Here is a 26047-nt window from a genome sequence, read left to right as displayed (position 1 = left end):
AGAGGCGATGATCATTGGACGATTGCAGTGGGCGGGAGGGAGTGTGAATAGAGATGAGGTTAGAGATGTAGGGAGCAGTGGAGTTGGCGAGGGCCTTGTAAGTCAGAGTGAGGAGCTTGAAAAGGATTCTGTATGGGAAGGGGAGCCAGTGAAGGGCTTGGTAGAGTGGGGAGACAGAGGTGGAATGGCGAGAGAGGAAAATAAGCCTAGCAGCGGCGTTAAGTACAGATCTAATAGGAGCGAGATGAAAGAGGGGGAGGCCGATAAGGAGAAGGTTGCAGTAGTCCAAGCGGGAGATGATCAGAGAGTGGACGACAGATTTGGTGGCATCCTGGGAGAGGAAGGGCCGAATGCGGGCAATGTTGCGAAGCTGGAAACGGCAGGATTTAGCGAGAGAGTGAATGTGAGGGGCAAAGGAGAGAGAGGAGTCGAGGATGACACCTAGGCAGCGGAGTTGGGGAACAGGGGAGATAGATGAGTTGTCAACATTGATAGAGAGGTCAGAGGTGAAGGAGGTACGAGAGGGAGGAAAGACAATGAGTTCAGTTTTAGCAAGATTGAGTTTAAGAAATCTAGAGGACATCCAGGAGGAGATGGCAGAGAGGCATGCGGATACCCTGGAGAGAAGGGAGGGAGAGAGATCAGGAGAGGAAAGGTAGAGTTGAGTGTCATCAGCATAAAGGTGGTACTTGAGACCGAAGACCGAAGTCCATTAAATGGACTTTATTCCGTCCTCAGGACGTATCATTGTTGTGGCCGCATCTATTTACTTATAATAAGATATGTCAGACTCACAATCCGCACATAAAACTACTATATGACAGCTATGTGTTAGTCAATCATATATAGGGATTAATAAGTAGTCTGACAGGTAATGTCAGTAAGTACAAACATGTCACATAGTGAGGTCTGATACTGGATAATCTGCAGTCTGACCATTAGTTGTACAGAACATTACAGACAAGTGACGTATATATTCTCTCCCCTTTTTTTCCTCACCAGACAGAGACCGAGTCCGTCTCAAAGAGGGAGCCAATAACTGCTCGGGCAGAGTGGAGCTTTATTATCAGGGAGGTTGGGGGACAGTCTGTGATGATGATTGGGACATGAAGGATGCAGAAGTGGTATGTAAACAGGTGGGGTGTGGCCCCGCTATGAATGCCACTGGAGGGGCCCTGAATGAAAGCGGGACCGGTCCCATCTGGCTGAGCGAGGTGAATTGCCGAGGTCATGAGCGAGTGCTGCAAGACTGCTGGGCTCTGCGCTGGAACATGAGCGATTGTCTCCACAAGGAGGATGCCGGAGTCGTGTGCATGGGTAACTTACTGTATGTGGTATGTCATTATATAATGCTAACTTAGAGAGTCCACTAATCATATTTACTTATTAGAGATGACGCATTTGTGCACTGAATCTACATAGAGAGAGACATACACAGAATGGTACTTACATGTGTATATTGTGTTAGATAGATCTTATGTATAACTATAAAACTGTAGTATTTGTGCCAGGTGACATCCGGTGTACAAGTGTGTACATTTACACCTAACGATAGAGCACAGTTGTGGTCTGACAGTGTTAGTGGTAAATGCTAAAGTCATATTATATAGACTGTGATCCAATAAACACATCCCTTGTTTAAGGGATGAAACATGAATTGTGAGTCTTCTTTCCCGCAGTCGTCCAATTAGAAATGACTAATAAGTGATATAAACAGCTGGACGCAACCTGAGATCATTTATCAGCTGGAGGGGTCAGTACACAATCAGCCAATCAGAAGAGGCTGGATAGGCACCATCATTACGTATCATTACACCATGGTCATACAGCCATCTCCATATGTATCCCTGGCACCATGTGGACTGTACACGCTACAACATGTAATACAGTGATGTGACACATGATTAGGAGTTATGTACACGTGTCAGTATAACTGGGTATTATACAGGGATATGAACACTTTAGTGTTATAAAGAGATATAATGAGTAAATGCTGTATAGTCCTCACGGCTTCTGTGTCCTATTACAGAGCATGTGATGGGTAAGAAATGTTATTTGTATTTACTGATTGGTTTTATTTATTTTTATTGGTCCTACAGAAAATTATCCACCTCCAACAACAGTCACCACTTCAGGTAATGCTCTATAAATGCTTCCGATTTCGCAGTGACTTATATCCCCCAACACAATGACGGTGCCCTGTTCCCTTCCCGTTAGTAAGAGCTGCCGACCAATCAGATGTCACATCTAACCTGAGTGATTGTATGTTGGATGTTTTACAAATAACCATCTCAGGTCTCGTGGCTGATCATTTACATGAGATATTCTGAATGTCATACTATCTATTTCTTTATCTGCTTCTATATATCCGTGAGCCACATTTACGTATATATCCGTGAGCCACGTTTATGTATATATCTGTGAGCCACGTGTACGTATATATCTGTGAGTGGTATTAGTAACTGGTATCTTAGTAATAGTCGTGCTGTCAGTTACTTATTATTGGAATGTCCCTCTGACACTATATTCTGTGTAATATGATTTAGGGCGGCTCCGAACAGTTCAACCCCCGTCATATATCCCAACGGTTTTCCTTGTGGTCTTCATCGTCTCGGTGACCTTGGTTGGGATGGGAATCATTGTTGTCGGGGTTCTGATAAAACGTATGAAGAGATATAAGAGAGGTGAGTATGGTATTGGTGCTATTATATAACCAAACCTTACACCCCTGATACTGCACATTCTGCTCATGTATTAGAATAAGTTGGACAAGTGGAGGTATGGCGTACCACGTATACCAGCCCACGTCCACCACTGAGTGTAAAGGGAACTAACGGAAGAATCATAGAACTGTATTGTACTCCCGCCAACATTTGTCCTACTAGCCCCCCCACACTTCTTGCCCCCTAAGGACCTGTGCACATGGGTACAATGTGGCAGCGTAATGTGAGGGTAAAAGTAAGTATAAAAAGTGCACATTTGTCTCTGGACCTAAATGTCACACCTTGTATAAAGTACATGTCCGTGGTACCCCTATATTTATATATAGTACATATACGTGGTAGCCCTATATTTTTATAAAGTACACATACGTGTGTCGAAGTAATTATTTAAAACAAAAACCCTATAGAATGAACCAATGAACTTGAATTTTGTTTCTGTGCTTTAAGAGAACAGAAAAACACATATTGCACAAAACAGAAATTACATAACAAGAGACATGTTTTTAGTAAGTTTCCAGTATTTCACAATAGCCGGATATGACCAAAGAAATATTGGCTCCATATAAGGTCAAGATGACCCTTCCAAAGAACATGTCACTTTAATTATAGAGACATTAGATTGCCAGCAGTGATGTAAGCTGGGAAGGTGTGTTTTAAAGACATAAGGAGTATCATCTCTATAAATATATGACTTAATCAAATATAGATTGTCAATATGCATTTGAGACCCTGGGAGTATGTCTGCTTCGTCCAGCATGGCTGTATCTATGTATAATATCTTTTTAATAAACTATAGAAATATTATATTTTGGAAGCCTGCTCATCTCATTTATTATTTAAAGAAAGAAAAGAGAAAATCTTATACACGTGGTATCCCTATATTTATATAAAGTACATATACTTGGTACCCCTATATTTATATAAAGTACATATATACGTGGTACCCCTATATTTATATAAAGTACATACATAAGTGGTATCCCTATATTTATATAAAGTACATATACGTGGTACCCCTATATTTATATAAAGTACATATATACGTGGTACCCCTATATTTATATAAAGTACATATATGTGGTACCCCTATATTTATATAAAGTACATATACGTTGTACCCCTATATTTATATAAAGTACAGATACGTGGTACCCCTATATTTATATAATGTACATATACGTGGTACCCTATATTTATATAAAGTAGCTCATTACACATTGGATCGGTATTTAGGGTAATACTATTTACTTAAACGTAATTTGGAGAAGAATCATAGAACAGAGAATATTTCCCTAATTGTGGCTGTTTTCCAGTATAATGTCCATGAGATAAAAGTATATAATTCTCCCACTATATACCAAAGGGAAGTCTCTTCTGTGTCACTGCAGCCATGGGGTCACCTCCAACCAGGTCCTATCTGTGTAGATTGTATGTTCTCCCCGTGTACACGTGAGGTTTTTCCAGGTGCTCCAGTTCCCCCCATTCCCCAGACACATACTGGTTGGTTAATTGGCTTCTGACAGAATCATCCTGTGTGTATATGTGGTAGGGAAAATAGATTGTAAGCTCTGCTGGGGTCACATATTACCTGTAATACTCTGTGTAATATGTAGGTGCTCTATAAAGCCCATGGGGGTGTTTTCTACCTACAATAACGTAACGTTACAGGTGAGTTTAGCACCTGATTTATTGGTGACAGTTTTCTTTCTAGGTGTAAAGAATGAACTGTCTGAGCTTAGATGGTAAAAGATAACTGAGATTGGGATTTCTACAACAGACATTTTGGGACATTTAGGACACATGTCTGTAGACATGTCATTAACCTGTAATAAAATGAAACATTCTGCCACATTTTCCTTATATGGTGACGTTTGATTAAAGGTTTATTTGCCGTTAAATTACATGTATGTTTCAGCCCTCAGGAACATGTATTCAGTGTCATCCCAGGAACCTGTGTATGAAGAGATTGATCTAAGAATGATGAAGAAGTATCAGAGCGTGTCCCAAGAATCAGGTATGTTCTGCTGTGATTGACCTGTATGACACACGTTAGTTACTGGGTGTGAGTTTAGATTGTGTGTGTACGGTACATACCTTCATGTGACAGTAACACAGTGTTCTGACATGACCTGTATGACACACGTTAGTTACTGGGTGTGAGCTTAGATTGTGTGTGTACGATACATACCTTCATGTGACAGTAACATAGTGTTCTGACATGACCTGTATGACACACGTTAGTTACTGGGTGTGAGCTTAGATTGTGTGTGTACGGTACATACCTTCATGTGACAGTAACACAGTGTTCTGACATGACCTGTATGACACACGTTAGTTACTGAGTGTGAGCTTAGATTGTGTGTGTACGATACATACCTTCATGTGACAGTAACACAGTGTTCTGACATGACCTGTATGACACACGTTAGTTACTGAGTGTGAGCTTAGATTGTGTGTGTACGGTACATACCTTCATGTGACAGTAACACAGTGTTCTGACATGACCTGTATGACACACGTTAGTTACTGAGTGTGAGCTTAGATTGTGTGTGTACGGTACATACCATCATGTGACAGTAACACAGTGTTCTGACATGACCTGTATGACACACGTTAGTTACTGAGTGTGAGCTTAGATTGTGTGTACGGTACATACCTATCAAATTAACCAAAAGAAATACAACAAATGAGGAAATGAAGCAGTGATTGGATCCCTCCATGTATAATTTAATATTGTTTTATGCAGTGTTTTACCCTGATGGCCTTGATGAGAAACTGGAATACTACACAAGTGAGGAGAGACTTCATATGACTCCAGAGCCAGGTAACATGCATGACCAGAGCCACATAACATGCATGACCAGAGCCAGGTAACATACATTACCAGAGCCAGGTAACATACATGACCAGAGCCAGGTAACATACATGACCAGAGCCAGGTAATATACTTGATCACAGCCAGGTAACATACATGACTAGAGCCAGGTAACATACATGACCAGAGCCAGGTAACATGCATGACCAGAGATAGGTAACATACATGACCAGAGCCAGGTAACATACATGACAAGAGCCAGGTAACATGCATGACCAGAGCCAGGTAACATGCATGACCAGAGCCAGGTAACATACATGACCAGAGATAGGTAACATACATGACCAGAGCCAGGTAACATACATGACCAGAGCCAGGTAACATGCATGACCAGAGCCAGGTAACATACATGACCAGAGCCAGGTAACATACATGACCAGAGCCAGGTAACATGCATGACCAGAGCCAGGTAACATACATGACCAGAGATAGGTAACATACATGACCAGAGCCAGGTAACATGCATGACCAGAGCCAGGTAACATGCATGACCAGAGATAGGTAACATGCATGACCAGAGCCAGGTAACATGCATGACCAGAGATAGGTAACATACATGATCAGAGCCAGGTAACATACATGACCAGAGATAGGTAACATACATGACAAGACCACATTGTAAGATAAACATAAGTGGTTACATTGTGTCTAGAAATGTATTATAACTAACAGATGTGTTTGTACAGTTATATTATATAACGACTTACTTACTAACACAATACAATTAGCCCATAATGTATAAGCTGCAGTAGATTTCCATTTGATTTATAAAGGGGAGAATAACAGATCTTTGTATTTATCTCCATATAATGTAATATACGCTCCAGTAAGATACGTTGTCATCACTGCAGACATGTCACTGTGACGTTATCCTAGGTTCCTCTCTGGAGAACAAGATGACAGAATATGATGACACTGGATTATCCTATGAGAACCTCAACAATGATGAAACAACAACCGACGGGAGCAAAGGTCACTGTTCATTCATATCACTGAGTCACTGGTTATAAGTCATTATTGTGATGTGAGAAATATTGTATGTTCACCTGTAATATGTGACAGTAACGTGGGCTTATATAGTGATCAGTGCACTCAGTCACAGTGCTTAGTGTACAGTCATGTATGTCACATGTAATATGTGACAGTAACGTGGGGTTATATAGTGATCACTGCACTCAGTCACAGTGCTTAGTGTACAGTCATGTATGTCACATGTAATATGTGACAGTACGTGGGGTTATATAGTGATCAGTGCACACAGTCACAGTGCTTAGTGTACAGTCATGTATGTCACATGTAATATGTGACAGTAACGTGGGCTTATATAGTGATCAGTGCACTCAGTCACAGTGCTTAGTGTACAGTCATGTATGTCACATGTAATATGTGACAGTAACGTGGGCTTATATAGTGATCAGTGCACTCAGTCACAGTGCTTAGTGTACAGTCATGTATGTCACATGTAATATGTGACAGTAACGTGGGGTTATATAGTGATCAGTGCATACAGTCACAGTGCATAGTGTACAGTCATGTATGTCCCATGTAATATGTGACAGTAACGTGGGGTTATATAGTGATCAGTGCACTCAGTCACAGTGCTTAGTGTACAGTCATGTATGTCACATGTAATATGTGACAGTAACGTGGGGTTATATAGTGAGCAGTGCACACAGTCACAGTGCTTAGTGTACAGTCATGTATGTCACATGTAATATGTGACAGTAACGTGGGGTTATATAGTGATCACTGCACTCAGTCATAGTGCTTAGTGTACAGTCATGTATGTCACATGTAATATGTGACAGTAACATGGGGTTATATAGTGATCAGTGCACACAGTCACAGTGCTTAGTGTACAGTCATGTATGTCACATGTAATATGTGACAGTAACGTGGGGTTATATAGTGATCAGTGCACTCAGTCACAGTGCTTAGTGTACAGTCATGTATGTCACATGTAATATGTGACAGTAACGTGGGGTTATATAGTGAGCAGTGCACACAGTGCTTAGTGTACAGTCATGTATGTCACATGTAATATGTGACAGTAACGTGGGGTTATATAGTGATCACTGCACTCAGTCATAGTGCTTAGTGTACAGTCATGTATGTCACATGTAATATGTGACAGTAACGTGGGGTTATATAGTGAGCAGTGCACACAGTCACAGTGCTTAGTGTACAGTCATGTATGTCACATGTAATATGTGACAGTAACGTGGGGTTATATAGTGAGCAGTGCACACAGTCACAGTGCTTAGTGTACAGTCATGTATGTCACATGTAATATGTGACAGTAACGTGGGGTTATATAGTGAGCAGTGCACTCAGTCACAGTGCTTAGTGTACAGTCATGTATGTCACATGTAATATGTGACAGTAACGTGGGGTTAGTGAGCAGTGCACTCAGTCACAGTGCTTAGTGTACAGTCATGTATGTCACATGTAATATGTGACAGTAACATGGGTTATATAGTGATCAGTGCACTCAGTCACAGTGCTCAGTGTACAGTCATGTATGTCACATGTAATATGTGACAGTAACGTGGGGTTATATAGTGATCAGTGCACTCAGTCATAGTGCTTAGTGTACAGTCATGTATGTCACATGTAATATGTGACAGTAACGTGGGCTTATATAGTGATCAGTGCACTCAGTCACAGTGCTTAGTGTACAGTCATGTATGTCACATGTAATATGTGACAGTAACGTGGGTTTATATAGTGAGCAGTGCACTCAGTCACAGTGCTTAGTGTACAGTCATGTATGTCACATGTAATATGTGACAGTAACGTGGGGTTATATAGTGATCAGTGCACTCAGTCACAGTGCTTAGTGTACAGTCATGTATGTCACATGTAATATGTGACAGTAACGTGGGGTTATATAGTGATCAGTGCACTCAGTCACAGTGCTTAGTGTGCAGTCATGTATGTCACATGTAATATGTGACAGTAACGTGGGTTTATATAGTGAGCAGTGCACACAGTCACAGTGCTTAGTGTACAGTCATGTATGTCACATGTAATATGTGACAGTAACGTGGGGTTATATAGTGAGCAGTGCACTCAGTCACAGTGCTTAGTGTACAGTCATGTATGTCACATGTAATATGTGACAGTAACATGGGTTATATAGTGATCAGTGCACTCAGTCATAGTGCTTAGTGTACAGTCATGTATGTCACATGTAATATGTGACAGTAACATGGGTTATATAGTGATCAGTGCACTCAGTCATAGTGCTTAGTGTACAGTCATGTATGTCATATGTAATATGTGACAGTAACGTGGGTTTATATAGTGAGCAGTGCACTCAGTCACAGTGCTTAGTGTACAGTCATGTATGTCACATGTAATATGTGACAGTAACGTGGGGTTATATAGTGACCAGCACTCAGTCATAGTGCTTAGTGTACAGTCATGTATGTCACATGTAATATGTGACAGTAACGTGGGGTTATATAGTGATCAGTGCACTCAGTCACAGTGCTTAGTGTACAGTCATGTATGTCACATGTAATATGTGACAGTAACGTGGGGTTATATAGTGATCAGTGCACTCAGTCACAGTGCTTAGTGTACAGTCATGTATGTCACATGTAATATGTGACAGTAACGTGGGTTTATATAGTGAGCAGTGCACTCAGTCACAGTGCTTAGTGTACAGTCATGTATGTCATATGTAATATGTGACAGTAACGTGGGTTTATATAGTGAGCAGTGCACACAGTCACAGTGCTTAGTGTACAGTCATGTATGTCACATGTAATATGTGACAGTAACGTGGGTTTATATAGTGAGCAGTGCACACAGTCACAGTGCTTAGTGTACAGTCATGTATTTCACATGTAATATGTGACAGTAACATGGGGTTATATAGTGATCAGTGCACACAGTCACAGTGCTTAGTGTACAGTCATGTATGTCACATGTAATATGTGACAGTAACGTGGGGTTATATAGTGAGCAGTGCACTCAGTCACAGTGCTTAGTGTACAGTCATGTATGTCACATGTAATATGTGACAGTAACGTGGGTTTATATAGTGAGCAGCGCACTCAGTCACAGTGCTTAGTGTACAGTCATGTATGTCACATGTAATATGTGACAGTAACTTGGGTTTATATAGTGAGCAGCGCACTCAGTCACAGTGCTTAGTGTACAGTCATGTATGTCATATGTAATATGTGACAGTAACGTGGGTTTATATAGTGATCACTGCACTCAGTCATAGTGCTTAGTGTACAGTCATGTATGTCACGTGTAATATGTGACAGTAACGTGGGTTTATATAGTGAGCAGTGTACACAGTCATAGTGCTTAGTGTACAGTCATGTATGTCACATGTAATATGTGACAGTAACATGGGGTTATATAGTGAGCAGTGCACACAGTCACAGTGCTTAATGTACAGTCATGTATGTCACATCTAATATGTGTCAGTAACGTGGGTTTATATAGTGAGCAGTGTACACAGTCATAGTGCTTAGTGTACAGTCATGTATGTCACATGTAATATGTGACAGTAACATGGGGTTATATAGTGAGCAGTGCACACAGTCACAGTGCTTAGTGTACAGTCATGTATGTCACATGTAATATGTGACAGTAACGTGGGGTTAGATAGTGAGCAGTGCACACAGTCACAGTGCTTAGTGTACAGTCATGTATGTCACATCTAATATGTGTCAGTAACGTGGGTTTATATAGTGAGCAGTGCACTCAGTCACAGTGCTTAGTGTACAGTCATGTATGTCACATGTAATATGTGACAGTAACGTGGGTTTATATAGTGATCAGTGCACTCAGTCACAGTGCTTAGTGTACAGTCATGTATGTCACATGTAATATGTGACAGTAACGTGGGGTTATATAGTGAGCAGTGCACACAGTCACAGTGCTTAGTGTACAGTCATGTATGTCATATGTAATATGTGACAGTAACGTGGGTTTATATAGTGATCACTGCACTCAGTCACAGTGCTTAGTGTACAGTCATGTATGTCCCATGTAATATGTGACAGTAACGTGGGGTTATATAGTGAGCAGTGTACTCAGTCATAGTGCTTAGTGTACAGTCATGTATGTCACATGTAATATGTGACAGTAACGTGGGGTTATATAGTGAGCAGTGCACTCAGTCACAGTGCTTAGTGTACAGTCATGTATGTCACATGTAATATGTGACAGTAACGTGGGGTTATATAGTGAGCAGTGCACTCAGTCACAGTGCTTAGTGTACAGTCATGTATGTCACATGTAATATGTGACAGTAACGTGGGGTTAGTGAGCAGTGCACTCAGTCACAGTGCTTAGTGTACAGTCATGTATGTCACATGTAATATGTGACAGTAACATGGGTTATATAGTGATCAGTGCACTCAGTCACAGTGCTCAGTGTACAGTCATGTATGTCACATGTAATATGTGACAGTAACGTGGGGTTATATAGTGATCAATGCACTCAGTCATAGTGCTTAGTGTACAGTCATGTATGTCACATGTAATATGTGACAGTAACGTGGGCTTATATAGTGATCAGTGCACTCAGTCACAGTGCTTAGTGTACAGTCATGTATGTCACATGTAATATGTGACAGTAACGTGGGTTTATATAGTGAGCAGTGCACTCAGTCACAGTGCTTAGTGTACAGTCATGTATGTCACATGTAATATGTGACAGTAACGTGGGGTTATATAGTGATCAGTGCACTCAGTCACAGTGCTTAGTGTACAGTCATGTATGTCACATGTAATATGTGACAGTAACGTGGGGTTATATAGTGATCAGTGCACTCAGTCACAGTGCTTAGTGTGCAGTCATGTATGTCACATGTAATATGTGACAGTAACGTGGGTTTATATAGTGAGCAGTGCACACAGTCACAGTGCTTAGTGTACAGTCATGTATGTCACATGTAATATGTGACAGTAACGTGGGGTTATATAGTGAGCAGTGCACTCAGTCACAGTGCTTAGTGTACAGTCATGTATGTCACATGTAATATGTGACAGTAACATGGGTTATATAGTGATCAGTGCACTCAGTCATAGTGCTTAGTGTACAGTCATGTATGTCACATGTAATATGTGACAGTAACATGGGTTATATAGTGATCAGTGCACTCAGTCATAGTGCTTAGTGTACAGTCATGTATGTCATATGTAATATGTGACAGTAACGTGGGGTTAGATAGTGATCACTGCACACAGTCAGTGCTTAGTGTACAGTCATGTATGTCATATGTAATATGTGACAGTAACGTGGGTTTATATAGTGAGCAGTGCACTCAGTCACAGTGCTTAGTGTACAGTCATGTATGTCACATGTAATATGTGACAGTAACGTGGGGTTATATAGTGACCAGCACTCAGTCATAGTGCTTAGTGTACAGTCATGTATGTCACATGTAATGTGTGACAGTAACGTGGGGTTATATAGTGATCAGTGCACTCAGTCACAGTGCTTAGTGTACAGTCATGTATGTCACATCTAATATGTGTCAGTAACGTGGGTTTATATAGTGAGCAGTGTACACAGTCATAGTGCTTAGTGTACAGTCATGTATGTCACATGTAATATGTGACAGTAACATGGGGTTATATAGTGAGCAGTGCACACAGTCACAGTGCTTAGTGTACAGTCATGTATGTCACATGTAATATGTGACAGTAACGTGGGGTTAGATAGTGAGCAGTGCACACAGTCACAGTGCTTAGTGTACAGTCATGTATGTCACATCTAATATGTGTCAGTAACGTGGGTTTATATAGTGAGCAGTGCACTCAGTCACAGTGCTTAGTGTACAGTCATGTATGTCACATGTAATATGTGACAGTAACGTGGGTTTATATAGTGATCAGTGCACTCAGTCACAGTGCTTAGTGTACAGTCATGTATGTCACATGTAATATGTGACAGTAACGTGGGGTTATATAGTGAGCAGTGCACACAGTCACAGTGCTTAGTGTACAGTCATGTATGTCATATGTAATATGTGACAGTAACGTGGGTTTATATAGTGATCACTGCACTCAGTCACAGTGCTTAGTGTACAGTCATGTATGTCCCATGTAATATGTGACAGTAACGTGGGGTTATATAGTGAGCAGTGTACTCAGTCATAGTGCTTAGTGTACAGTCATGTATGTCACATGTAATATGTGACAGTAACGTGGGGTTATATAGTGATCACTGCACTCAGTCACAGTGCTTAGTATACAGTCATGTATGTCCCATGTAATATGTGACAGTAACGTGGGGTTATATAGTGAGCAGTGTACTCAGTCATAGTGCTTAGTGTACAGTCATGTATGTCACATGTAATATGTGACAGTAACGTGGGGTTATATAGTGAGCAGTGCACTCAGTCACAGTGCTTAGTGTACAGTCATGTATGTCACATGTAATATGTGACAGTAACGTGGGGTTAGTGAGCAGTGCACTCAGTCACAGTGCTTAGTGTACAGTCATGTATGTCACATGTAATATGTGACAGTAACATCGGTTATATAGTGATCAGTGCACTCAGTCACAGTGCTCAGTGTACAGTCATGTATGTCACATGTAATATGTGACAGTAACGTGGGGTTATATAGTGATCAGTGCACTCAGTCATAGTGCTTAGTGTACAGTTATGTATGTCACATGTAATATGTGACAGTAACGTGGGCTTATATAGTGATCAGTGCACTCAGTCACAGTGCTTAGTGTACAGTCATGTATGTCACATGTAATATGTGACAGTAACGTGGGTTTATATAGTGAGCAGTGCACTCAGTCACAGTGCTTAGTGTACAGTCATGTATGTCACATGTAATATGTGACAGTAACGTGGGGTTATATAGTGATCAGTGCACTCAGTCACAGTGCTTAGTGTACAGTCATGTATGTCACATGTAATATGTGACAGTAACGTGGGGTTATATAGTGATCAGTGCACTCAGTCACAGTGCTTAGTGTGCAGTCATGTATGTCACATGTAATATGTGACAGTAACGTGGGTTTATATAGTGAGCAGTGCACACAGTCACAGTGCTTAGTGTACAGTCATGTATGTCACATGTAATATGTGACAGTAACGTGGGGTTAGTGAGCAGTGCACTCAGTCACAGTGCTTAGTGTACAGTCATGTATGTCACATGTAATATGTGACAGTAACATGGGTTATATAGTGATCAGTGCACTCAGTCACAGTGCTCAGTGTACAGTCATGTATGTCACATGTAATATGTGACAGTAACGTGGGGTTATATAGTGATCAGTGCACTCAGTCATAGTGCTTAGTGTACAGTCATGTATGTCACATGTAATATGTGACAGTAACGTGGGCTTATATAGTGATCAGTGCACTCAGTCACAGTGCTTAGTGTACAGTCATGTATGTCACATGTAATATGTGACAGTAACGTGGGTTTATATAGTGAGCAGTGCACTCAGTCACAGTGCTTAGTGTACAGTCATGTATGTCACATGTAATATGTGACAGTAACGTGGGGTTATATAGTGATCAGTGCACTCAGTCACAGTGCTTAGTGTACAGTCATGTATGTCACATGTAATATGTGACAGTAACGTGGGGTTATATAGTGATCAGTGCACTCAGTCACAGTGCTTAGTGTGCAGTCATGTATGTCACATGTAATATGTGACAGTAACGTGGGTTTATATAGTGAGCAGTGCACACAGTCACAGTGCTTAGTGTACAGTCATGTATGTCACATGTAATATGTGACAGTAACGTGGGGTTATATAGTGAGCAGTGCACTCAGTCACAGTGCTTAGTGTACAGTCATGTATGTCACATGTAATATGTGACAGTAACATGGGTTATATAGTGATCAGTGCACTCAGTCATAGTGCTTAGTGTACAGTCATGTATGTCACATGTAATATGTGACAGTAACATGGGTTATATAGTGATCAGTGCACTCAGTCATAGTGCTTAGTGTACAGTCATGTATGTCATATGTAATATGTGACAGTAACGTGGGGTTAGATAGTGATCACTGCACACAGTCAGTGCTTAGTGTACAGTCATGTATGTCATATGTAATATGTGACAGTAACGTGGGTTTATATAGTGAGCAGTGCACTCAGTCACAGTGCTTAGTGTACAGTCATGTATGTCACATGTAATATGTGACAGTAACGTGGGGTTATATAGTGACCAGCACACAGTCATAGTGCTTAGTTTACAGTCATGTATGTCACATGTAATGTGTGACAGTAACGTGGGGTTATATAGTGATCAGTGCACTCAGTCACAGTGCTTAGTGTACAGTCATGTATGTCACATCTAATATGTGTCAGTAACGTGGGTTTATATAGTGAGCAGTGTACACAGTCATAGTGCTTAGTGTACAGTCATGTATGTCACATGTAATATGTGACAGTAACATGGGGTTATATAGTGAGCAGTGCACACAGTCACAGTGCTTAGTGTACAGTCATGTATGTCACATGTAATATGTGACAGTAACGTGGGGTTAGATAGTGAGCAGTGCACACAGTCACAGTGCTTAGTGTACAGTCATGTATGTCACATCTAATATGTGTCAGTAACGTGGGTTTATATAGTGAGCAGTGCACTCAGTCACAGTGCTTAGTGTACAGTCATGTATGTCACATGTAATATGTGACAGTAACGTGGGTTTATATAGTGATCAGTGCACTCAGTCACAGTGCTTAGTGTACAGTCATGTATGTCACATGTAATATGTGACAGTAACGTGGGGTTATATAGTGAGCAGTGCACACAGTCACAGTGCTTAGTGTACAGTCATGTATGTCATATGTAATATGTGACAGTAACGTGGGTTTATATAGTGATCACTGCACTCAGTCACAGTGCTTAGTGTGCAGTCATGTATGTCACATGTAATATGTGACAGTAACGTGGGTTTATATAGTGAGCAGTGCACACAGTCACAGTGCTTAGTGTACAGTCATGTATGTCACATGTAATATGTGACAGTAACGTGGGGTTATATAGTGAGCAGTGCACTCAGTCACAGTGCTTAGTGTACAGTCATGTATGTCACATGTAATATGTGACAGTAACATGGGTTATATAGTGATCAGTGCACTCAGTCATAGTGCTTAGTGTACAGTCATGTATGTCACATGTAATATGTGACAGTAACATGGGTTATATAGTGATCAGTGCACTCAGTCATAGTGCTTAGTGTACAGTCATGTATGTCATATGTAATATGTGACAGTAACGTGGGGTTAGATAGTGATCACTGCACACAGTCAGTGCTTAGTGTACAGTCATGTATGTCATATGTAATATGTGACAGTAACGTGGGTTTATATAGTGAGCAGTGCACTCAGTCACAGTGCTTAGTGTACAGTCATGTATGTCACATGTAATATGTGACAGTAACGTGGGGTTATATAGTGACCAGCACTCAGTCATAGTGCTTAGTGTACAGTCATGTATGTCACATGTAATGTGTGACAGTAACGTGGGGTTATATAGTGATCAGTGCACTCAGTCACAGTGCTTAGTGTACAGTCATGTATGTCACATCTAATATGTGTCAGTAACGTGGGTTTATATAGTGAGCAGTGTACACAGTCATAGTGCTTAGTGTACAGTCATGTATGTCACATGTAATATGTGACAGTAACATGGGGTTATATAGTGAGCAGTGCACACAGTCACAGTGCTTAGTGTACAGTCATGTATGTCACATGTAATATGTGACAGTAACGTGGGGTTAGATAGTGAGCAGTGCACACAGTCACAGTGCTTAGTGTACAGTCATGTATGTCACATCTAATATGTGTCAGTAACGTGGGTTTATATAGTGAGCAGTGCACTCAGTCACAGTGCTTAGTGTACAGTCATGTATGTCACATGTAATATGTGACAGTAACGTGGGTTTATATAGTGATCAGTGCACTCAGTCACAGTGCTTAGTGTACAGTCATGTATGTCACATGTAATATGTGACAGTAACGTGGGGTTATATAGTGAGCAGTGCACACAGTCACAGTGCTTAGTGTACAGTCATGTATGTCACATGTAATATGTGACAGTAACGTGGGCTTATATAGTGATCAGTGCACTCAGTCACAGTGCTTAGTGTACAGTCATGTATGTCACATGTAATATGTGACAGTAACGTGGGTTTATATAGTGAGCAGTGCACTCAGTCACAGTGCTTAGTGTACAGTCATGTATGTCACATGTAATATGTGACAGTAACGTGGGGTTATATAGTGATCAGTGCACTCAGTCACAGTGCTTAGTGTACAGTCATGTATGTCACATGTAATATGTGACAGTAACGTGGGGTTATATAGTGATCAGTGCACTCAGTCACAGTGCTTAGTGTGCAGTCATGTATGTCACATGTAATATGTGACAGTAACGTGGGTTTATATAGTGAGCAGTGCACACAGTCACAGTGCTTAGTGTACAGTCATGTATGTCACATGTAATATGTGACAGTAACGTGGGGTTAGTGAGCAGTGCACTCAGTCACAGTGCTTAGTGTACAGTCATGTATGTCACATGTAATATGTGACAGTAACATGGGTTATATAGTGATCAGTGCACTCAGTCACAGTGCTCAGTGTACAGTCATGTATGTCACATGTAATATGTGACAGTAACGTGGGGTTATATAGTGATCAGTGCACTCAGTCATAGTGCTTAGTGTACAGTCATGTATGTCACATGTAATATGTGACAGTAACGTGGGCTTATATAGTGATCAGTGCACTCAGTCACAGTGCTTAGTGTACAGTCATGTATGTCACATGTAATATGTGACAGTAACGTGGGTTTATATAGTGAGCAGTGCACTCAGTCACAGTGCTTAGTGTACAGTCATGTATGTCACATGTAATATGTGACAGTAACGTGGGGTTATATAGTGATCAGTGCACTCAGTCACAGTGCTTCGTGTACAGTCATGTATGTCACATGTAATATGTGACAGTAACGTGGGGTTATATAGTGATCAGTGCACTCAGTCACAGTGCTTAGTGTGCAGTCATGTATGTCACATGTAATATGTGACAGTAACGTGGGTTTATATAGTGAGCAGTGCACACAGTCACAGTGCTTAGTGTACAGTCATGTATGTCACATGTAATATGTGACAGTAACGTGGGGTTATATAGTGAGCAGTGCACTCAGTCACAGTGCTTAGTGTACAGTCATGTATGTCACATGTAATATGTGACAGTAACATGGGTTATATAGTGATCAGTGCACTCAGTCATAGTGCTTAGTGTACAGTCATGTATGTCACATGTAATATGTGACAGTAACATGGGTTATATAGTGATCAGTGCACTCAGTCATAGTGCTTAGTGTACAGTCATGTATGTCATATGTAATATGTGACAGTAACGTGGGGTTAGATAGTGATCACTGCACACAGTCAGTGCTTAGTGTACAGTCATGTATGTCATATGTAATATGTGACAGTAACGTGGGTTTATATAGTGAGCAGTGCACTCAGTCACAGTGCTTAGTGTACAGTCATGTATGTCACATGTAATATGTGACAGTAACGTGGGGTTATATAGTGACCAGCACACAGTCATAGTGCTTAGTTTACAGTCATGTATGTCACATGTAATGTGTGACAGTAACGTGGGATTATATAGTGATCAGTGCACTCAGTCACAGTGCTTAGTGTACAGTCATGTATGTCACATCTAATATGTGTCAGTAACGTGGGTTTATATAGTGAGCAGTGTACACAGTCATAGTGCTTAGTGTACAGTCATGTATGTCACATGTAATATGTGACAGTAACATGGGGTTATATAGTGAGCAGTGCACACAGTCACAGTGCTTAGTGTACAGTCATGTATGTCACATGTAATATGTGACAGTAACGTGGGGTTAGATAGTGAGCAGTGCACACAGTCACAGTGCTTAGTGTACAGTCATGTATGTCACATCTAATATGTGTCAGTAACGTGGGTTTATATAGTGAGCAGTGCACTCAGTCACAGTGCTTAGTGTACAGTCATGTATGTCACATGTAATATGTGACAGTAACGTGGGTTTATATAGTGATCAGTGCACTCAGTCACAGTGCTTAGTGTACAGTCATGTATGTCACATGTAATATGTGACAGTAACGTGGGGTTATATAGTGAGCAGTGCACACAGTCACAGTGCTTAGTGTACAGTCATGTATGTCATATGTAATATGTGACAGTAACGTGGGTTTATATAGTGATCACTGCACTCAGTCACAGTGCTTAGTGTACAGTCATGTATGTCCCATGTAATATGTGACAGTAACGTGGGGTTATATAGTGAGCAGTGTACTCAGTCATAGTGCTTAGTGTACAGTCATGTATGTCACATGTAATATGTGACAGTAACGTGGGGTTATATAGTGATCACTGCACTCAGTCACAGTGCTTAGTGTACAGTCATGTATGTCCCATGTAATATGTGACAGTAACGTGGGGTTATATAGTGAGCAGTGTACTCAGTCATAGTGCTTAGTGTACAGTCATGTATGTCACATGTAATATGTGACAGTAACGTGGGGTTATATAGTGAGCAGTGCACTCAGTCACAGTGCTTAGTGTACAGTCATGTATGTCACATGTAATATGTGACAGTAACGTGGGGTTAGTGAGCAGTGCACTCAGTCACAGTGCTTAGTGTACAGTCATGTATGTCACATGTAATATGTGACAGTAACATGGGTTATATAGTGATCAGTGCACTCAGTCACAGTGCTCAGTGTACAGTCATGTATGTCACATGTAATATGTGACAGTAACGTGGGGTTATATAGTGATCAGTGCACTCAGTCATAGTGCTTAGTGTACAGTCATGTATGTCACATGTAATATGTGACAGTAACGTGGGCTTATATAGTGATCAGTGCACTCAGTCACAGTGCTTAGTGTACAGTCATGTATGTCACATGTAATATGTGACAGTAACGTGGGTTTATATAGTGAGCAGTGCACTCAGTCACAGTGCTTAGTGTACAGTCATGTATGTCACATGTAATATGTGACAGTAACGTGGGGTTATATAGTGATCAGTGCACTCAGTCACAGTGCTTAGTGTACAGTCATGTATGTCACATGTAATATGTGACAGTAACGTGGGGTTATATAGTGATCAGTGCACACAGTCACAGTGCTTAGTGTACAGTCATGTATGTCACATGTAATATGTGACAGTAACGTGGGTTTATATAGTGAGCAGTGCACACAGTCACAGTGCTTAGTGTACAGTCATGTATGTCACATGTAATATGTGACAGTAACGTGGGGTTATATAGTGAGCAGTGCACTCAGTCACAGTGCTTAGTGTACAGTCATGTATGTCACATGTAATATGTGACAGTAACATGGGTTATATAGTGATCAGTGCACTCAGTCATAGTGCTTAGTGTACAGTCATGTATGTCACATGTAATATGTGACAGTAACATGGGTTATATAGTGATCAGTGCACTCAGTCATAGTGCTTAGTGTACAGTCATGTATGTCATATGTAATATGTGACAGTAACGTGGGTTTATATAGTGAGCAGTGCACTCAGTCACAGTGCTTAGTGTACAGTCATGTATGTCACATGTAATATGTGACAGTAACGTGGGGTTATATAGTGACCAGCACTCAGTCATAGTGCTTAGTGTACAGTCATGTATGTCACATGTAATATGTGACAGTAACGTGGGGTTATATAGTGATCAGTGCACTCAGTCACAGTGCTTAGTGTACAGTCATGTATGTCACATGTAATATGTGACAGTAACGTGGGGTTATATAGTGATCAGTGCACTCAGTCACAGTGCTTAGTGTACAGTCATGTATGTCACATGTAATATGTGACAGTAACGTGGGTTTATATAGTGAGCAGTAAACTCAGTCACAGTGCTTAGTGGACAGTCATGTATGTCACATGTAATATGTGACAGTAACGTGGGTTTATATAGTGAGCAGTGCACACAGTCACAGTGCTTAGTGTACAGTCATGTATGTCACATGTAATATGTGACAGTAACGTGGGTTTATATAGTGAGCAGTGCACTCAGTCACAGTGCTTAGTGTACAGTCATGTATGTCACATGTAATATGTGACAGTAACGTGGGTTTATATAGTGAGCAGCGCACTCAGTCACAGTGCTTAGTGTACAGTCATGTATGTCACATGTAATATGTGACAGTAACTTGGGTTTATATAGTGAGCAGCGCACTCATTCACAGTGCTTAGTGTACAGTCATGTATGTCATATGTAATATGTGACAGTAACGTGGGTTTATATAGTGATCACTGCACTCAGTCATAGTGCTTAGTGTACAGTCATGTATGTCACGTGTAATATGTGACAGTAACGTGGGTTTATATAGTGAGCAGTGTACACAGTCATAGTGCTTAGTGTACAGTCATGTATGTCACATGTAAAATGTGACAGTAACATGGGGTTATATAGTGAGCAGTGCACACAGTCACAGTGCTTAGTGTACAGTCATGTATGTCACATGTAATATGTGACAGTAACGTGGGGTTAGATAGTGAGCACTGCACACAGTCACAGTGCTTAGTGTACAGTCATGTATGTCACATCTAATATGTGTCAGTAACGTGGGTTTATATAGTGAGCAGTGCACTCAGTCACAGTGCTTAGTGTACAGTCATGTATGTCACATGTAATATGTGACAGTAACGTGGGTTTATATAGTGATCAGTGCACTCAGTCACAGTGCTTAGTGTACAGTCATGTATGTCACATGTAATATGTGACAGTAACGTGGGGTTATATAGTGAGCAGTGCACACAGTCACAGTGCTTAGTGTACAGTCATGTATGTCATATGTAATATGTGACAGTAACGTGGGTTTATATAGTGATCACTGCACTCAGTCACAGTGCTTAGTGTACAGTCATGTATGTCCCATGTAATATGTGACAGTAACGTGGGGTTATATAGTGAGCAGTGTACTCAGTCATAGTGCTTAGTGTACAGTCATGTATGTCACATGTAATATGTGACAGTAACGTGGGGTTATATAGTGAGCAGTGCACTCAGTCACAGTGCTTAGTGTACAGTCATGTATGTCACATGTAATATGTGACAGTAACGTGGGGTTATATAGTGAGCAGTGCACTCAGTCACAGTGCTTAGTGTACAGTCATGTATGTCACATGTAATATGTGACAGTAACGTGGGGTTAGTGAGCAGTGCACTCAGTCACAGTGCTTAGTGTACAGTCATGTATGTCACATGTAATATGTGACAGTAACATGGGTTATATAGTGATCAGTGCACTCAGTCACAGTGCTCAGTGTACAGTCATGTATGTCACATGTAATATGTGACAGTAACGTGGGGTTATATAGTGATCAGTGCACTCAGTCACAGTGCTTAGTGTACAGTCATGTATGTCACATGTAATATGTGACAGTAACGTGGGTTTATATAGTGATCAGTGCACTCAGTCATAGTGCTTAGTGTACAGTCATGTATGTCACATGTAATATGTGACAGTAACGTGGGCTTATATAGTGATCAGTGCACTCAGTCACAGTGCTTAGTGTACAGTCATGTATGTCACATGTAATATGTGACAGTAACGTGGGTTTATATAGTGAGCAGTGCACTCAGTCACAGTGCTTAGTGTACAGTCATGTATGTCACATGTAATATGTGACAGTAACGTGGGGTTATATAGTGATCAGTGCACTCAGTCACAGTGCTTAGTGTACAGTCATGTATGTCACATGTAATATGTGACAGTAACGTGGGGTTATATAGTGATCAGTGCACTCAGTCACAGTGCTTAGTGTGCAGTCATGTATGTCACATGTAATATGTGACAGTAACGTGGGTTTATATAGTGAGCAGTGCACACAGTCACAGTGCTTAGTGTACAGTCATGTATGTCACATGTAATATGTGACAGTAACGTGGGGTTATATAGTGAGCAGTGCACTCAGTCACAGTGCTTAGTGTACAGTCATGTATGTCACATGTAATATGTGACAGTAACATGGGTTATATAGTGATCAGTGCACTCAGTCATAGTGCTTAGTGTACAGTCATGTATGTCACATGTAATATGTGACAGTAACATGGGTTATATAGTGATCAGTGCACTCAGTCATAGTGCTTAGTGTACAGTCATGTATGTCATATGTAATATGTGGCAGTAACGTGGGTTTATATAGTGAGCAGTGCACTCAGTCACAGTGCTTAGTGTACAGTCATGTATGTCACATGTAATATGTGACAGTAACGTGGGGTTATATAGTGATCAGTGCACTCAGTCATAGTGCTTAGTGTACAGTCATGTATGTCATATGTAATATGTGACAGTAACGTGGGTTTATATAGTGAGCAGTGCACACAGTCACAGTGCTTAGTGTACAGTCATGTATGTCACATGTAATATGTGACAGTAACGTGGGTTTATATAGTGAGCAGTGCACACAGTCACAGTGCTTAGTGTACAGTCATGTATTTCACATGTAATATGTGACAGTAACATGGGGTTATATAGTGATCAGTGCACACAGTCACAGTGCTTAGTGTACAGTCATGTATGTCACATGTAATATGTGACAGTAACGTGGGGTTATATAGTGAGCAGTGCACTCAGTCACAGTGCTTAGTGTACAGTCATGTATGTCACATGTAATATGTGACAGTAACGTGGGTTTATATAGTGTGCAGCGCACTCAGTCACAGTGCTTAGTGTACAGTCATGTATGTCACATGTAATATGTGACAGTAACTTGGGTTTATATAGTGAGCAGCGCACTCAGTCACAGTGCTTAGTGTACAGTCATGTATGTCATATGTAATATGTGACAGTAACGTGGGTTTATATAGTGATCACTGCACTCAGTCATAGTGCTTAGTGTACAGTCATGTATGTCACGTGTAATATGTGACAGTAACGTGGGTTTATATAGTGAGCAGTGTACACAGTCATAGTGCTTAGTGTACAGTCATGTATGTCACATGTAATATGTGACAGTAACATGGGGTTATATAGTGAGCAGTGCACACAGTCACAGTGCTTAGTGTACAGTCATGTATGTCACATCTAATATGTGTCAGTAACGTGGGTTTATATAGTGAGCAGTGTACACAGTCATAGTGCTTAGTGTACAGTCATGTATGTCACATGTAATATGTGACAGTAACATGGGGTTATATAGTGAGCAGTGCACACAGTCACAGTGCTTAGTGTACAGTCATGTATGTCACATGTAATATGTGACAGTAACGTGGGGTTAGATAGTGAGCAGTGCACACAGTCACAGTGCTTAGTGTACAGTCATGTATGTCACATCTAATATGTGTCAGTAACGTGGGTTTATATAGTAAGCAGTGCACTCAGTCACAGTGCTTAGTGTACAGTCATGTATGTCACATGTAATATGTGACAGTAACGTGGGTTTATATAGTGATCAGTGCACTCAGTCACAGTGCTTAGTGTACAGTCATGTATGTCACATGTAATATGTGACAGTAACGTGGGGTTATATAGTGAGCAGTGCACACAGTCACAGTGCTTAGTGTACAGTCATGTATGTCATATGTAATATGTGACAGTAACGTGGGTTTATATAGTGATCACTGCACTCAGTCACAGTGCTTAGTGTACAGTCATGTATGTCCCATGTAATATGTGACAGTAACGTGGGGTTATATAGTGAGCAGTGTACTCAGTCATAGTGCTTAGTGTACAGTCATGTATGTCACATGTAATATGTGACAGTAACGTGGGGTTATATAGTGATCAGTGCACTCAGTCACAGTGCTTAGTGTACAGTCATGTATGTCACATGTAATATGTGACAGTAACGTGGGGTTATATAGTGAGCAGTGCACACAGTCACAGTGCTTAGTGTACAGTCATGTATGTCACATGTAATATGTGACAGTAACGTGGGGTTATATAGTGAGCAGTGCACTCAGTCACAGTGCTTAGTGTACAGTCATGTATGTCACCTGTAATATGTGACAGTAACGTGGGGTTATATAGTGATCAGTGCACTCAGTCACAGTGCTTAGTGTACAGTCATGTATGTCACATGTAATATGTGACAGTAACGTGGGGTTATATAGTGAGCAGTGCACTCAGTCACAGTGCTTAGTGTACAGTCATGTATGTCACATGTAATATGTGACAGTAACGTGGGGTTATATAGTGAGCAGTGCACTCAGTCACAGTGCTTAGTGTACAGTCATGTATGTCACATGTAACGCTGATAGATAATAAGATCATTGTACAATTCAGTTGTACTGGGTGATGTATACAAGTGAAGATGAGACATGTGGTTTATACATCACTGTATATTACTGAGACAATAAAGACACAACAAAGTAATACTGTACTAAAGGAAATGAATTGGTCACAATTATATACACAGTAAAGAGGACAATCCGTACAGATATCATATTATAACATATGTGTAAATGGTGATTTGTCTACATAGACCTAGGTCTACCTAGACCATATAAAACCATCTATCCCCACAGTCCGTCTCTGTAGACCAGTAGTGGAATGTTATAGTATAAGTCTACATGTGATGTACATGATGTCTGTGGTTACTGGCTCATTAGTCCATATCAGCATAGTCTCATTATTGATATCTCACTATGGTTGTATTATATTAGGACAAGACGAGGGTGTAGACCATGGATATGATGATGCGGCTGTTGATCCTCAGGGTGTGACGGCTGATGGAGGAGTCAGTATGGATGAGAGAGAGAGAACTAGTGTGACTCCATCTTGTAACGGTTTGTATTAATGTCTCTGTTTCCTTTTTTTATTGAAGTACAAAGTCTGTATCTAGCTTCATGGGTATAAACACGGCTTCCTCAGGGGTTATACAGCTGCTGGGATAGAATAAACACAGCTCAGATTGCATATAAGACACGTGTGTGATATGTACGAGTAGTCACTATATTTACTGCTTTGTGTTATTCTAGGATTCCTTGACCTGAATGACCAGAATAACGGTTCTGAAACTGACAATAATCTTCTCTCCGCTGGTTATGGTTATGATGACGTCAGTGGATTTGGGAAGAACCAGAACTGGTGTGATTGGAATCCATAAAGTGACAGAGTTATGAATGGAGAATTAAGCAGCATCTACTTGAGGACAGCGCACACATTAGATCTGATAAATACAAAGTAGTTTCCTGTAATATAACTGGCTGCATTATAAAGATAATCCGTCTCACACTGTCCTGACCATAAACACACAGTGATTAGTTTCTGCATCATGTAAACACATAAAGCAATAGAGGAAAGGATATTGTACATTATGTCCCAGTTATCTTACTAGAGCTTGATTCTCAGATAAATGTATTGTGACATTATCAATGTAAATCGCAGTATGTTCATTTTATATTCAGCAATGTAACATGGAAACAATATGTAACAGAAAAGTCCGTATTCAATAAAATGTCA

The 26047-nt window shown here is 40.6% G+C and overlaps 2 protein-coding genes across 2 annotated transcripts in view; both read left to right on the top strand.

Moving 5' to 3' along the window:
- LOC142112122 (scavenger receptor cysteine-rich type 1 protein M130-like) overlaps positions 1-2214 on the top strand; it is a 19400-nt gene extending 17186 nt beyond the window's left edge. The window contains exons 7-8 of the mRNA XM_075193959.1: positions 1003-1317; positions 2100-2214. Coding sequence (XP_075050060.1) covers positions 1003-1317; positions 2100-2149 — 365 coding nt within the window. The 3' untranslated portion in view covers positions 2150-2214. The remainder of the gene's footprint in view (positions 1-1002; positions 1318-2099) is intronic.
- On the top strand, positions 2189-26047 carry LOC142112129 (uncharacterized). Its single transcript, XM_075193966.1, has 7 exons — positions 2189-2216; positions 2547-2684; positions 4639-4737; positions 5470-5547; positions 6475-6570; positions 25249-25371; positions 25564-26047. The coding sequence occupies exons 1-7, from the start codon at positions 2189-2191 to the stop codon at positions 25689-25691; spliced, it is 690 nt and encodes a 229-aa protein (XP_075050067.1). The 3' UTR covers positions 25692-26047.

This window comes from Mixophyes fleayi (genome assembly GCF_038048845.1).
Source record: "Mixophyes fleayi isolate aMixFle1 chromosome 12 unlocalized genomic scaffold, aMixFle1.hap1 SUPER_12_unloc_3, whole genome shotgun sequence".
In the NCBI taxonomy this organism is placed as follows: domain Eukaryota; kingdom Metazoa; phylum Chordata; class Amphibia; order Anura; family Limnodynastidae; genus Mixophyes; species Mixophyes fleayi.
This window is presented reverse-complemented; position numbering and strand designations above follow the sequence as displayed.

What these genes read in the sequence shown, in the direction of transcription:
- LOC142112129 (XM_075193966.1), top strand. Translation starts at nt 2,189, where the DNA reads ATGACGGTGCCCTGTTCCCTTCCCGTTA. An exon ending in TCATATGACTCCAGAGCCAG is followed by an intron (nt 5,548 to 6,474) that starts GTAACATGCATG and finishes ACGTTATCCTAG; the next exon opens with GTTCCTCTCTGGAGAACAAG. An exon ending in AACAACCGACGGGAGCAAAG is followed by an intron (nt 6,571 to 25,248) that starts GTCACTGTTCAT and finishes GTATTATATTAG; the next exon opens with GACAAGACGAGGGTGTAGAC.